The sequence below is a fragment of the Protopterus annectens genome, chromosome 5.part0 (assembly GCF_019279795.1).
Source record: "Protopterus annectens isolate FY-2018-M chromosome 5.part0, PAN1.0, whole genome shotgun sequence".
NCBI lineage: Eukaryota > Metazoa > Chordata > Ceratodontiformes > Protopteridae > Protopterus > Protopterus annectens.
The window spans coordinates 1,769,706,018-1,769,720,146 of NC_056735.1; the positions used below are offsets into that span (position 1 = coordinate 1,769,706,018).

General features: G+C 39.0%; 1 protein-coding gene across 1 annotated transcript in view; it reads left to right on the forward strand.

Annotated features, from left to right (window-relative positions):
• The window catches only part of DSCAM (DS cell adhesion molecule), a 3,720,739-nt gene that overhangs the window by 486,380 nt on the left and 3,220,230 nt on the right, over nucleotides 1-14,129 (forward strand). The window contains exon 2 of the mRNA XM_044071570.1: nucleotides 67-384. Within this exon, the coding sequence (XP_043927505.1) occupies nucleotides 67-384 (318 nt within the window). The remainder of the gene's footprint in view (nucleotides 1-66; nucleotides 385-14,129) is intronic.

The following is a 14,129-nucleotide window of genomic DNA, read 5'->3' on the forward strand; positions in this document are numbered from 1 at the left end:
CAGTTTTCTGTTTGGATTTTAATTTATGATACAATAATTACAATAGTCTCTTTTGTCTCTTTACAGTTTTCAGTGATGATCTACCTGCCAGCCTTTATTTCGTCAATGCATCTTTGCAAGAGGTAGTGTTTGCCAGCACCACAGGGACATTGGTGCCCTGTCCAGCAACAGGAATCCCTTTGGTGGCTCTCAGATGGTACCTCGTGACAGGAGAAGAAATCTATGATGTCCCTGGGATCCGCCATGTCCACCCTAATGGCACTCTCCAAATCTTTCCCTTTCCCCCTTCAAGCTTTAATAACTTAATCCATGATAATATTTACTATTGCACAGCTGAAAATCCTTCAGGGAAAATCAGAAGTCAGGATGTTCATATTAAGGCCGGTAAGTAAATCTGATCCATTAAATACCTGTTTCCATTAATTTATTTATTTATTTTTTCATCTAATGTGAGATTTTGAAAGAAACCTGGAACCTCATTAGAAAAATTCATGTTGTTATGTCCATGATGTCGAAAACAGTGACAGAAACACACAGATGTGTATATGTATGTACAAAGACCCACACTCATCCCCCTCACACAGAAACATTTAGAGTTCAAAGGTCAGTTTTGTCGAAAAAATTTACATATTTATGCACTGCATAAAATTATTTTACTACATTTCTTATGGAGGCTTCATTTTAATGTCAGAAGAAAAAAGATGGTTCAAAAACATAAGCAGTCTTGTGAATGAACAGTTCTGTGTGATGTGTAATATCATACTGTTTTTCATAATTTCTGTTGGAGTGGCTGTTAAAAGTTTATTAAGGAAACAGCTGTTATGAGCTGTTACTGTTATTTTCAGATTCATGAATAAATGTATGACTGGTGAATGTGGCAGTTTTTAGAACAAGCCTGGTGAGTGTGGCAGTTTTTAGAACAAGCCTGGTGAGTGTGGCAGTTTTTAGAACAATCCAGGTGAGTGTTACACTACAGACCCAAGGCAGAGAGCAGTGGCAAATATTTTCCTTCATCAATTTTATTTTATTTTGAAAACAACCATACATTTCACATCAAAAATACAACAGATGAACATCTAAATGCTTTATAAAAGCATAAATACCATACCACTGACATTCATTAAGAGATTTTACTCATTTTTCCACCAGCTTGTAGCCTTTTTCAAGTGTATCTGAATCCCTTATTGACTTCAGTTATAGCATCTCCGCACTATGGGTCTATGTTTAATGGTTGAATGGAATGTTCCTCAAACAGTCGTTCAGTGTACACAGACCATGAAAACTTCCTTGCATTGAAAGGCCAAATGATCGTAAGTAATTTCAACGAACAATCATAGTTGGTCAACATAAAGGAAATGGAACATAGCACGTGCGTATCGTTAATGTAGGCATAAGGAAACCTGCCCTTTCCCCACTGCAGTTCAGTCTCTGAGTTTGTACATATAATTAGCAGGGGGTGCCCTCCACATAAGGAAGGTCCAGTGTTCATTGAATCCTCCTCTTGTGGGGGGCTGTGTCCCCCCACACCCCTTGCTAATTATGTATATACACCAACTGTGAGGTTGCACTACAGTGGGGAAAGGGCAGGTTTCCCTATGCCTACATTAATGATAAGTATGCACTATGTTCCATTTTCCTTATGTTGGCCAAGTATGATTGTTCGTTGAAATTATTTATGATCATTTGGTTTTTTTGATGAAAGAAAGTTTCACTGGTCTATGTACATTGAACAGCCGTTCGAGGAATGTTCCATTGAACTATTAAACATACAGCCTCCACTACTGTAAGCTGATAATAGTACTTATTCCCTGCTGCATATTCTTGTTGCATGTCCCCTCAGCAACAGTGAAATAACTTATTCTTAAGCCAGAATGAGAAATAAAGCTCTGTACCTGTCTCCCTACCAGTGTCTTTTCCTTGAGCTAGCTATCTGTTGACGGTAAATCACCTAGTCTCATTTTGATAATGTCAGGAATAACCTCAAAACACCTCTGCTTAGTATAGCACCACAATATTACTTACACCTTCCCTTCCATTTGCTAATTTCCTATTCTTTCTCACCCACTCACTCCTATCTACATTAGCCATCAACCTGTTAAATATCTATGTCCCACAATACTGTCTTCATCCAAATCCAACCCCTGAAATTTTTCTCCTCCCTCTCCTCACCCTTTACCTACTTCTTTAGTCCCCCAGTAACCAGTTTCATCTCTACTGTCTGCCATCTCTCCCAACTGTTTCCCATCTCTCCTTAGCCCTAAAAGCCAACCCCCATATAATTTTTACATCTCTCCATGAAATCTTTGCCTGCACTCTTTATATCCCACCCATGTCTCCTTTACTTTTGGACAATGCCACCACATATGTAACTGAAAGACCATTCTTCACTAGAAATGCAGCAGCTGTCATCTTTCTCCATCCTTATACGACACCCTTAAAAACATCTTATACCACCTGTACAACAATCTTCAATGCATATCCCTCACAGCCACACTGACATACCCTTCTATAATTTCCCAGTCTTCCTCCTCAAAATATCCTTATTCCACGTAGCAGTTTCCCTTTCCCAACGCTCCCTTAATTTTGCCATGGCATTATCTGCCCTAACCATCTCAGGTCCCTAGAGAGTCTTCTTGCCCATGTTTCCTTGAACCTCCAGCCAGTCCCTACCCACATTTTCCCCTTCCTCCCTTCACATCTCACCCTTTCTCACCATTGACTTCTGCTTCTCATTTCCTTTTTCTCATATCCCATTATCCATTTTTACTTTAACTATTTCCTCCCTTTCATTCCACCTCTAAACTTCAGCTCCTCCTAGTGCAAAAACTCCTAAGTTCCCCTTTCTATGTTCTGGATACTATGTCCTGTACTATCACCTGGATTGCCCCTGTGAAGATGTATTTGTGTCTCGTGGGCTTTACATGGTAAAAATGTATCAACAATTAAGTGCAGATTTATAGCCTTGGAAATTAGCAATAATTATATACTAAAACCTTTAGAAATTCAGCTTAAGGATAGAGAATCATGCTCCTTCCAAAGGGAAGGATAACTGTTTTAAGATAGTACTGCAACCATTGAAAGTAACCCTATGATGTCTTTCCATTTCACTGTTTCAGTATTCATTACAAAATGGTGGCCCGACATCCAGCCAGTACACAAAAGACTTTAGGTTGGTTTAAGGTACGCCATACGTCACATGTATGCTCCTTGCATAGCATAGGGCATAAAGGTGATGTCTGGACATACCATCCTTAGAACGTCTTTGGCACCAGTTTAAAATCCGTCACTTGATCGTTGGTCATAATGCCCTTTCCATTGCTGGTTCACTAAGGCATTGCAGATAAGTGCCTGGTGAGGTTCTTTTTTACTTATCTTTTTTATTGTTGCTTGTTGAGTTTCATGTCATCAAAGAAGGTAAATACCAGGTTGGGAGACTCCCCAAAAAGACTGCCATGAATGGTGTTTGTTTTGCCTTGGTGCCTCACATGACCTTGCATTCATTTCTATCTATCAGCTTTTTGTACCGAAAACATTTCGTAGTAGACATTTTTCTTCTTTGGCCCTCTGTCCTGAAAACCACCATCTTAAGCTTCTTCCAAAAGACATGATGGAAGGAACGTCCTACTCTGAGGGAGAGCCATCAGTGAAGAAGAAGGCCAAGAAGCCAAGGCCAAAATATTCTGCTGTTCAGTCTCTGCTGGACATCTCTCCCAAGTTGAGTGAATGCCTGAATGTTCACTCATCCTTATCGTTGGATTCCTCTGCCGCAACCGGGTTGGAGGCCAGCAGGGATCTGACTTTTAGCACATCCAAGGAGGCATTGCAGATGTCCATTTGTTCATGGGGAACTCTAGCTGATTATCTCTGAGGGGCCTAGAGTGTTCCCCAAATTTTAGTCAGAGAAGAATTTCCACTACAGTTATTGAATGCCAGCCTAGGTCAAAGCCTTCCAAAGTTTTATAAGGCAGATGTCCTATTGAAGAAAAAGTAAACGACTAAACATATTTCTCCTGCTCCTAAGGATTCGCAAAGTAAATGGCAGACATTCACTCAGGGCTTGTTTAGTGATTTGATCACATTGAAACCTCTTCAGGGAGTTTGTGTTCCAACACCAACTTGGTCCTCTACTCCCCTAAAAAGACCCAGGGAACAGGATTCCTCTAAGAAGGAGCTGGATTGAGATGAGGAATCCCTTGCTTACTCTTGTCAGATTCCTTCTACTTTGGACTATGGGTCAGAGGAAGAGGAATCAACCAGTCCTGATACTCCCTTTGAAGAGATTTCTTTGGGAGACACAATCTCCAGGATAGTAAACCAAAAATAAATAAACCACTGCACGATCATAAGAAATGGCACTTTTATTGCACTTACAACATTATAAACAATTAAAACGACTAAGTGCTTTTGCCCATATTACATATAGACATCATCAGAGTCTGAAATACATAGTAAAACAACCAGCATTTATAGGAAATAGATCCACACATAATTTCCTGTCCATTAAAATTCATCTCATAATACTATATTGAATTAAGAACATGTCAGCCTAAAAGGTATAATAATATAGTAATATTATAAAAAATGCTAATAACTGCAAATATTAAATGATTGTCAAGCCATCCTTATATAATATCTAAATACATTTCACCCTTTGCTTCAAAATACTTGAGATTGAGCTATTGTCATTAATTCCCGGCTTTATTTTAGCATTAAGCCTCAATTGCCATTGTGTTTCTTTCACTTGTAAATCGAAATCAGGATCCCCACCTCTCCCATCCATAAAAACTCTGTCAAGAATAAAAAAATATGATTTTTTAAAAATATGTGCAATCAATACTGTGCATGTATAATGCACTAGTCAATTTGCCATTTTTTATGTCCCTTGATGGCTCTGCTACCTTGGCTTTTAGGGCTGTTAATTATCAGCCTCATATGTTCAGGTATTTGCTGCCTGTCCTATCCCAGGCTTGTCAGGTTATTTCTGATCTTCCAGACTCTGAGGGTAACACTTCTCTTCTTTGCCTGTTAGGGACTTCCTCCCAGGTGGCTCATCATTCCAGCAAGTGTAGTTATGCTGCAGCAGAGGCTTCCTCTAGGGCTGCTGCTTTTGGGTCAGTGATGAGAAGGAATTCCTGTCTTTGGCTTCAACCTTTGCCTGATGATATTAAGACTAAGATGATGGCTGCCCCTCTTGATAAACACTTGTTTGGTGAAGCTGCTGTGCTGCTATGTTTAAGTCCCATCAGGATAAGGGCAAGACTTTACAGGAACTTAAGCATATGTTTGCTTACCCTGTGCCTAAATTTCAGAGAAACTACCTCAATAAGCTAACTTTTGTTCACAGGCAATCTTGCACTTCTCCTAAGGGTAAAGAAGGTGGCAAGTGAGCTCCTCCTGTTAAGGGTACTCAGACTTCAGTGGCTCAGAAGTCTCCTTTTCCAAATAAACCAGGTGCTGTCTGACTACCCTAGTCTTGCCAAACACTTTTCTTTTTCTCTTCTCCTCTCTCTTTCTTTTTTCCTGTTTGTTTACAAATTACTCAGGATTCCTGGGTCCTGTCCGTTATTCACCAATGGTATTTCATGGGTTGGAAATCCCTTCCCCCTTTTATGGGTGTTCATTAGCCCCCTCAGAAACAACTGTTCTTCCCAGAGGTACTTTGGAACCTTCTGACTCAGGGTACTATTGAAGTGGTGCTTGTGTCCCAAAGTGGGGGGGGGGGTTACTCCAGGATGTTTCTAGTACCCAGAAAAGAGGGTACTTGAAGACCAATTCTAGACCTCTAAACACTTTTCTGAAGGTGCCCTCCTTTTGAATGTTGTCCCTTCAGACTTTGTTCCCTGTCTTATTTACTTAGGCTTATATAGTGTCTCTGGATCCCAAAGATGCTTATCTCCATATCTTGATTCACCCCCTTTTCAGGACATTTTTACTTCTCTCTGTTGCTTCCTGGCATTTTCATTTCTCCGCTTTGCCCTTTGGCCTTTCTACTGTCCCAAGGATACTCACCAAATACTTTGCTCCTGTGATAGCTTTTTGCAGGATTCAGGGGATCCAAGTATTTCCTTACTTGGACGACCTCTTGTTTCAAGCATTCTCTTGCAAAATCTTGATTTTGCCATTTACTTTATGCAAAGCCTGGGGTTCAGAATAAACTTCAAAAAGTTTTTTTCTGACTCCTTCCCAAGGCCATGTTTTTCTGGGGTGCAGGATCCAGACTGCATCTATGCTGGCATCCCTGCCTCCTCCCAAGGCCTTGACACTCATTTCCTTCTTTCAAACTCTTCTTCCTCTACCTTCTATTACAGCAGGGAGTTCCTGAGAGCTCTGGGGTTCATGGCATCCACCATCTCTATGCTCTTTCTGGCCAAACTTCCCTTGAGAACGTTTCAGTGGTTTCTGAAGTCAGTTTGTCTTCAACATGCTCATGCCCTTTCTACCTTGCCTTAAGAAGGAACTTCAGTGGTGGATTCAGCAGTTGTCTCTAAATACAGGATTCCCTTTTCACCCTCCCTTCCTTCTCAGGAGCTGTTCACAGATACTTCAGATGTGGGATGGGGAGCAGCTTTTGGCTCCATAAAGATACAAGGAGTGTGCTCAGCTCCTCAACAGAATGAGCACGTCAGTGTCAAAGAGAAGAGAGCTCTTCTACTGGTACTTCAGGCTTATCATCCTCATTTCTCCCCAGGACCTCTCCAGGTATTTACAGACAACACCACAGGGATGTGCTATGTAAACAACCGGGGGAGGGCAAGATCTTATCTTTTCTGCTGGATGGCACTCCTGGTGGGGGACCTTGCTTTAGAATATCAAGTGACTCCTCAGGTGGTTTACATTCCCTCAGGTCAAAACATTGTGGCAGACACTTTGAGCAGGTCCTTAACTCAATCCCATGAATGGATGCTTCACAAAGATGTGTTTCTTGGCATTGTTTACAAGTGGGGTACTCCACAAATAGATCTTTTGCCTACCCTCGGAACAGACAATTTCCTCTATTTTGTGCTCAAGTCCCAGGTACTTTGGTTTGGAAAGTGGGTGTCCTATTTTTTTCTTGGGAGGGGGTGTTTCTTTAAGCTTTTCCTCCTCTTCCCCTCATTCCAAAGTCCTGTTCAAAATTCAACAGGATGCTCCCAAAATCTTGTTGATGACTCCCTTTTGGCCAAGACAGCATTACTGCCCTCTTCTTCTGAATTTAGCCAAGGGCAATCATCACAAGTTACTTCACAGGGTGAATCTACTCACACTGGGCAAGGAATCGCTCATCCATCCCCACCTGTCCACTCTTTGAATGACACTGTGTAGATAGGATTCTGATTCCACATAAACACCTTTTTCTGAGGACATGCTTAGGGTCCTGTAGGAGGCCAGGAAACCCAATACTAGGAAATCTTATTTATCCAAATGGAAGAAGTATGCTGTTTGGTTACTTTCTCATAACCTGGATTCACTTTTTGTGTATGTTCCTTTGGTTCTATCTTACCTGTGTGAATTGATCAATGCTGGGCTGGCTTATTCTTCTGTTAAAGCACACTTATCAGCTATCTCTGCTTGTTTGTCTTGATCTTGTCCTTTAGCTTATAGATTTGAGGCTAAACAATTCCTTAAAGATGTCCTTCATATTAAGCCTCCCAGGAAGCCTGTTCCTCCTCCCTTGGATCTTAATGTTATTTTAGAAAAATTGACTCAGGCTCCTTTTGAGCCTGCACTTTTAGCTTCCTTGTAACATTGCTGTTGGAAGACTGTACGTTTGTTAGTCCTTACTTCTGCCAGATAGGTGTCTGAGCTTCAAGGCCTTATGGCTTGTCCTCCTTTTTTGTTTTTTCATAAGGACAGGGTGTCTTTGCCTTGTGTAGTAATCCTGCTTTTATGCCCCAGGTGGTGAATGAGTTGTCCCTTAATCAATCTATTCATTTGCCCACTTTTTTCCCTTCTCCACAATCTGGCAGTGAGAAGGTGCTGAACACGTTGGATGTGCATAGACAACTCAGATTTTATTTGGATAAGACTAAGACTGCTAGAAAATCTGATCAGCTCATTGTTTCCTTTTATCCTAGATCCTTAGGATTAGCTGTATCCAAGCAAACTATTTCTTCTTGGATCTCAAAAGCTGTCTCTTTTTGTTATTCTTTTCATGGTAAGAGCCTTCCTTATTCTGTTAAACCTTATTCTACTAGGGCTGTGGCTTCTTCTGGTGATTTTTACAAGGGTTTGGATAATAACTCTGTTCTTAAGGCAGCTACCTGGACTTCTGTGCATACATTTACTAAACACTGCAAGTTGGATGTAATCTCCAGAGCTAGAGCTGGTTTTGCTAGGGCTGTCCTTCATAGCTTCCTAGAGGGCTCTGCTGGTCCTTCCTCCTCTCAAATTTCTTCCTGAGCTTTGGTGCTCTTCCTAATGTTATGAATACTGCAACAGTGGAATGAAAGCACATAGCACAGTTGTGTTAAATCTTATCATAACGGTAGCTCTCCTTCTCTTCACTGTTGCAGTATTCACTCCTTCCCTCCAGCCTCTGGTCCATTTCTCTTCTGAATGTACTGATTACTTCTTTTCCGTGGACTGGCATTCCTACTGTGGCTCTCAGTTCTGAGGATGGAATGTCCAGACATCACTTTTATGCCCTACACTACACAAGGAGCATAAGTGTGGCATACAGCATACCTTAAAGCAACCTAAAGGCTTTAGTATACTGGCTGGACATCAGGCCGCCCTTAAGAATACTGCAAGAGTGAAGAGAAGGACATCTACCGTTATGGTAAGGTTTTACACAACTGTACTTTTGCTTTTCAGAATGCTATAGAAAGTACTTCCTAATGGAAGTATGCTTAAAACTATAAAATATTTTAAGCAGCATTACTATTAGTAACAAACTTCAGATGAAGCATCTACACAGGTTAAAAATATGGTTTACTATTGAAAGTGCGAACGGCACTTGGGCGACAGTCGGATAGTCGAACGTATAAGGTCATAAACAAGGATGTCGAAGACAAAATAATCAATCTAGGAACGGTTTTAACATGGGTCAAGGTAGGGAAGATGTTTGTAGTAGGGAATAATACTGAACACCTACCTCGACCCATGTTAAAACCATTCCTAGATTGATTATTTTGTCTTCGACATCCTTGTTTACGACCTTATACATTCGACTATCCGACTGTCGCCCAAGTGCCGTTCGCAATTTCAATAGTAAACCTAAAAATATATATTATTTGTAAACATCTGAAATGTATCTAGCTTTTGATCTGCCTTCCCCAAAGTAAATCTTCTTCTCCAGTTTTATTATTGAGAACTTTTTCTTATCACATGGAATGCAGATTGAAATATTTGTTATCATCAAAGCTCTTAAGAATTATTCTGTTTCAATACTTTGTACTCACTGAATAGCAATGGCCTTTATTTTAGTATTAGACTCGGTTGTGTAACTGTCAAGGAAAACATGACAGTACTGTTTTATTTAAATAAATTTAGAGGGAAGCTTTCTAAAAACAACTGAAATGACAACTATATAAAATGTCTGAGTTTTCTAATGTTCTACTTGTAAAGAAGGTGTGATAGGCACAGAAATGGTATTTAATCTCCTTAGCATATATCTTATTTAATTCAGGTTTTAGTTGTACTATGCAGTATTAATATGAAGAATAAAGACAGAAATGTTTGTGACAGAAAAGCTGTTCTAAGTATATTTATTGATTTATTTGTGATAGTCATTGTTTTGTAGGGTTTTATTTATATCATTGCATGGGCTATATTTTATATTTTTGCAATCAGTAACGTGATTAATTAGTTTTTCTTCCAGTTTGATAATAATCAATACTACACAACAGGATGGACATCACAGGGGGATAAAAGAGTGCCCGTGGGTGTTTGGAATTCTGATTCTATGATAAGAGGGTTTGCCCACCACGAGCAGGTCATACTGGAGGGCATTACTGCACTTATAAAATGGCAGTTGCAATGCTTCCGAACTTGTGAAATTGTTTTATCATTGCTGGGGAGGCTTTTTTTTTTACTTAACATTCTTCAGTTCTAGAACAAAAGCAGTCCCTAGTAAGACACAAATTAGTTGGAAAATGTGAACCTTTGTAGCATTTTATGTGTTGGGCAGTATTGCTAAAGAAAATATATGTGACATCTTTAAGTATGTCTGTCTTGTTTTGGTTTGCAGTTAATAATCTGTATTACCTAACAAGCCATCCATTCACTAGCTATTGAAACTGCTGCTTGCTGTAATCTATTTCTGTAAGATTATACCTCTGACAACATGACCTAATGCATCTCTCCCCTTCCCTACACACATAGAGATCTGTCTATTGTCTGTGAAAACATAAGTTGCATTTTAATACCATAAAATTATAGCAACAGTTTTTAGCTAATATGACAAAAGTACTTAACTTCCTTTTAACAGATGGTCTGCAGTTTTTAAAAGCAACAATCTTTTAACAGGAGAATCATTATTAATGACTAATATAATAATTTGAAGTAATCATTTAAAATACACACATTGCAATATTTCTTAAGCTCACAGGTATAGATGTTTACTAAGTTAGAATTGTAAATACTTTCAATAATTGTTACAGCATGATATGCAGAAGTAAGGTATGATCTGTAACTGGCATTTAACAGGAACATCAGACATGCATACTACTGTCAGTGTTACTTTAAAATGCAATAGAAAGCATGATTACAGTTGAAATAATTTTACATTATTACAGTGTGGTTACAGTATATGCCTGCCTTTTGCATATTTCCCTGTTAGTGTACTAGGCTTACCTGAGAGGAAGGGGTTGTTCAGTTTGTAACATTTCTACCCATAGTCTGTTGAACTGCAATGCTTCTTTAAAGAAAAACATGAGCTATCGACAGTAATGCACTAGCAATGTAGCATAGTGATGGTGGTACCAATGATTCCTAGAGATTTCAGAAAGTTATATCGGTATCTTAGTTAATCTATTACTGAGAAAACCATTCTCAGAAACCAATAGTCAAATATTAAAGTTTTCTATCCTCTGTTTTCATTATAAATGTATGGAACGATGCTGTAGAATGTTGCCCCCCAAAATGTATGCATTCAACATTCTTTTTTTCTACGACTGATAGAACATAGTTAATTTACTACAAACATAAATCTATATCCTTTGATTCAATTTATTAATGGTATGTTTCATGTGACAGTATACAGCTCTAGATGATCTCTAATAAAATCTAGTCTTGCAGAAGGAAGATGAACCAATTCTTTGCCAGCAAAGATTGGGACATCAGGGTCTAAAATCCATGCAACAGTAAATAATTATATAACTATAATTGTTGTCTTTTACAAGTTTTATCTCATGGGCTATGCAGCAAACCAAAAACAATTGGATAATGGATGAGTCAGATGCAAGTGATATTCAGAAATGTTCATTATAAGTCATTAGAATTTAGTAACAGCCAACAACCTTATCCACATACCAGATCTGCTTAGCTCAAATGTTAAATAGACATTTGACCCAGAATGTTAAAGGCCTACAGGGTTTGTTCAGGTACCATTCTGCGTTTACTCTGCTTCAAGAACAGCAGCAGGAAACAGATGCAAATTCTTCTTCTCTGTTACCCAGCTCAAGTAGTTAGAAGTTTGACAGGTGTATCCTATTGTTGTGTGATGAAATGCTTCCCTAGGTGGTTCATAAGTGGCTTACTCCTCCATTAACTGAGACTCTTCTCCAACTTAATGATTAAGAAATGAGCTAGCAAGTCCTTCTGCTGCCTTAACATTTGACTGATGTGATCATATGTGTATTTTTATTTTACATTTGTTAACTAAGTAGTTAAGTTGGTCAGTTGACCCTATTCAAACATGATCTCAGTAAAAAGGCATAGTCAAACATCAAATGTGAAATAATACTGAAACATATAGCAAATAGATATTTTACAGTCAAAGTAGCTGCAATGTATATACAGTAATACATACAGATGAAGGAAATCAGTAATCAATAAGCATTTAAGGATAAGTACAAATACAAAGTGGGATGTAGTCCTTATTAATACATTTTAAGGTGGGATACAGTCAAGATCTGATTGTCAAGCAACTTCTTATGGTTGTTATGAGTGTCAAAACAACTCAGACAGTCATGTTCCTCACAAGGAATCAAGACATTTCTTGACTGATTGATAGCATAACATGGACATTGATTGAGGTCAGAAAAGTTTTGGGAAGAGAATTAGCCCAGCAATTCATAAATCAACAATGTGAGTACGTATGTATGGCTCCTAAATTTTCAACAAAGTCTAGAAGGTGTAGGATTTTGGCTAGGGAGTGTTTGCATAGGTACTTTTATATCTCAAGTGGACTCCAAAGAAATTTTCCTAAGGTAGATGCCAAATGTTGAAGGGAGGAGGAGGAAGAATGAGGTATCTGGGAGCATATGTTTTCAGAGTGTAATGGGTTAGCAGACTTTCAAAAATTCTCTACAAAGTACTTTGTCAGGAATATTAGGTGAGCAAATTACTATAACTAAGGAAAATATTGGTTTGAGCTGGGATACAGGATCTGAATTGCCTAGACATAATAATACCGTGTTAAGTTTAAATCTGGTGGTTGCCAAAAAAAGCAATTACAAGAAAATGGAAATCAAACTCTAAATCAGCTGTACCTGAAGTAGTGAATACAGTAACAGAAATAAAAGTACAGGAAGTGGGATCTTTAGAAAAGGGTGGGAGTAAATTACATAGAAAAAATGCAAATTGTGAGAACACTTGATGCAGAAAATATTTTGGAAGAGAATGAGGTTTAAGAAAAGGCAGGAACTGAATAATTTATGTATGGATCGATTATTTTGTATAGAATATATGTGACATATAAAGTTTATAAATTTGAACTTATTAATATGTTTATATAGATGCAAGTTTGCTTATGTCACAAGTGAAAATTCAATAAAGGTGTTTAAAAAATAAAATAAAAATAAATAAATAAACAGAGAGCTAGATAAATAAAGGTGGCCATTGACTAGTTGTGAATCAGGACATGCAAATTTAATGAATTATGCATTAGGTGAATTATGCTTTCATCACTTGAAGAGTTATCTGATCTATATTCTCTAAAAGACTCCTAAGGCAGGTTTGAATCAAAGAAGCCAATCTGTTGGTCCCCTGCCATAAACAAACTCTACAACAGAAGGAGGAAACTGATGCAGAATAAGGTGAAGTCCCAAGACTGGAAAGACTCCCTTATCAGCCTCAACAAACAGTTGAGATCCCTCATCAAATCCTCTAAAGATAGCTATGAAAACAAAATTGCAGCAGATAGTAAAGACACCCACAAGGCCTTCTATAGTTATGTAAAGAATCTCCACGGCAATACCCAGATTTGCTCTGTGCTACTGCACAATGGTACCTCCTATACCAACCCAACAGATATTGCCACTATACTGTCCAACAGATTCAGTGCCAACTTTACTCCTTTCTCCCCCACCAAAGGACCAATCACAATACCAGTAGATTGCCAGGTACCCAGTATTACTGCTGTACAGGTTAAAACAGCACTGTCCAAGGCCAAGAATACAGCTTCTATGGGACCTGACAATATCACTGACTGTGTTCTACATGAACTACAGAGTGAACTGGCACCAAACCTGTGTGCCCTGTTCAATCACAGCCTCACCTCAGGCTTTGTCCCTACTGAATGATGCACTGCTACAGTCACCTCTCTCCACAAAGGAGTAGTGACTACAAACCCTGGAAACTATTGCCCCATTAGCCTGACTAGTCTGATATGCAAAGCTATGGAATGCATCATCATGGACCTAATAAACAAGGATATAGTGAATCTCCAAACTCTGGATCCCACACAGTATGGTTATGTGAAGGGTAGATCATGCCTTCTCAACCTGGTTGACTTCTTTGAGTCAGTCACCAGAGCTGTGGATGAAGGCAAGGTGGTTCATACAGCCTACCTTGATCTGGTCAAGGCCTTTGATACCATTCCCAACTCAGGAATCATAGAAAAACTAACTAAGCTAGGCATCAACCCCTATATCATTAGGTGGGTTGCAAACTGACTCACCGATAGAACCCACAGTGTAAAAGTAGCTGACTCCAAGTCAGACTGCTGACATGTCATGAGTGGAGTCCCACAGGGTTCATTCCTGGGT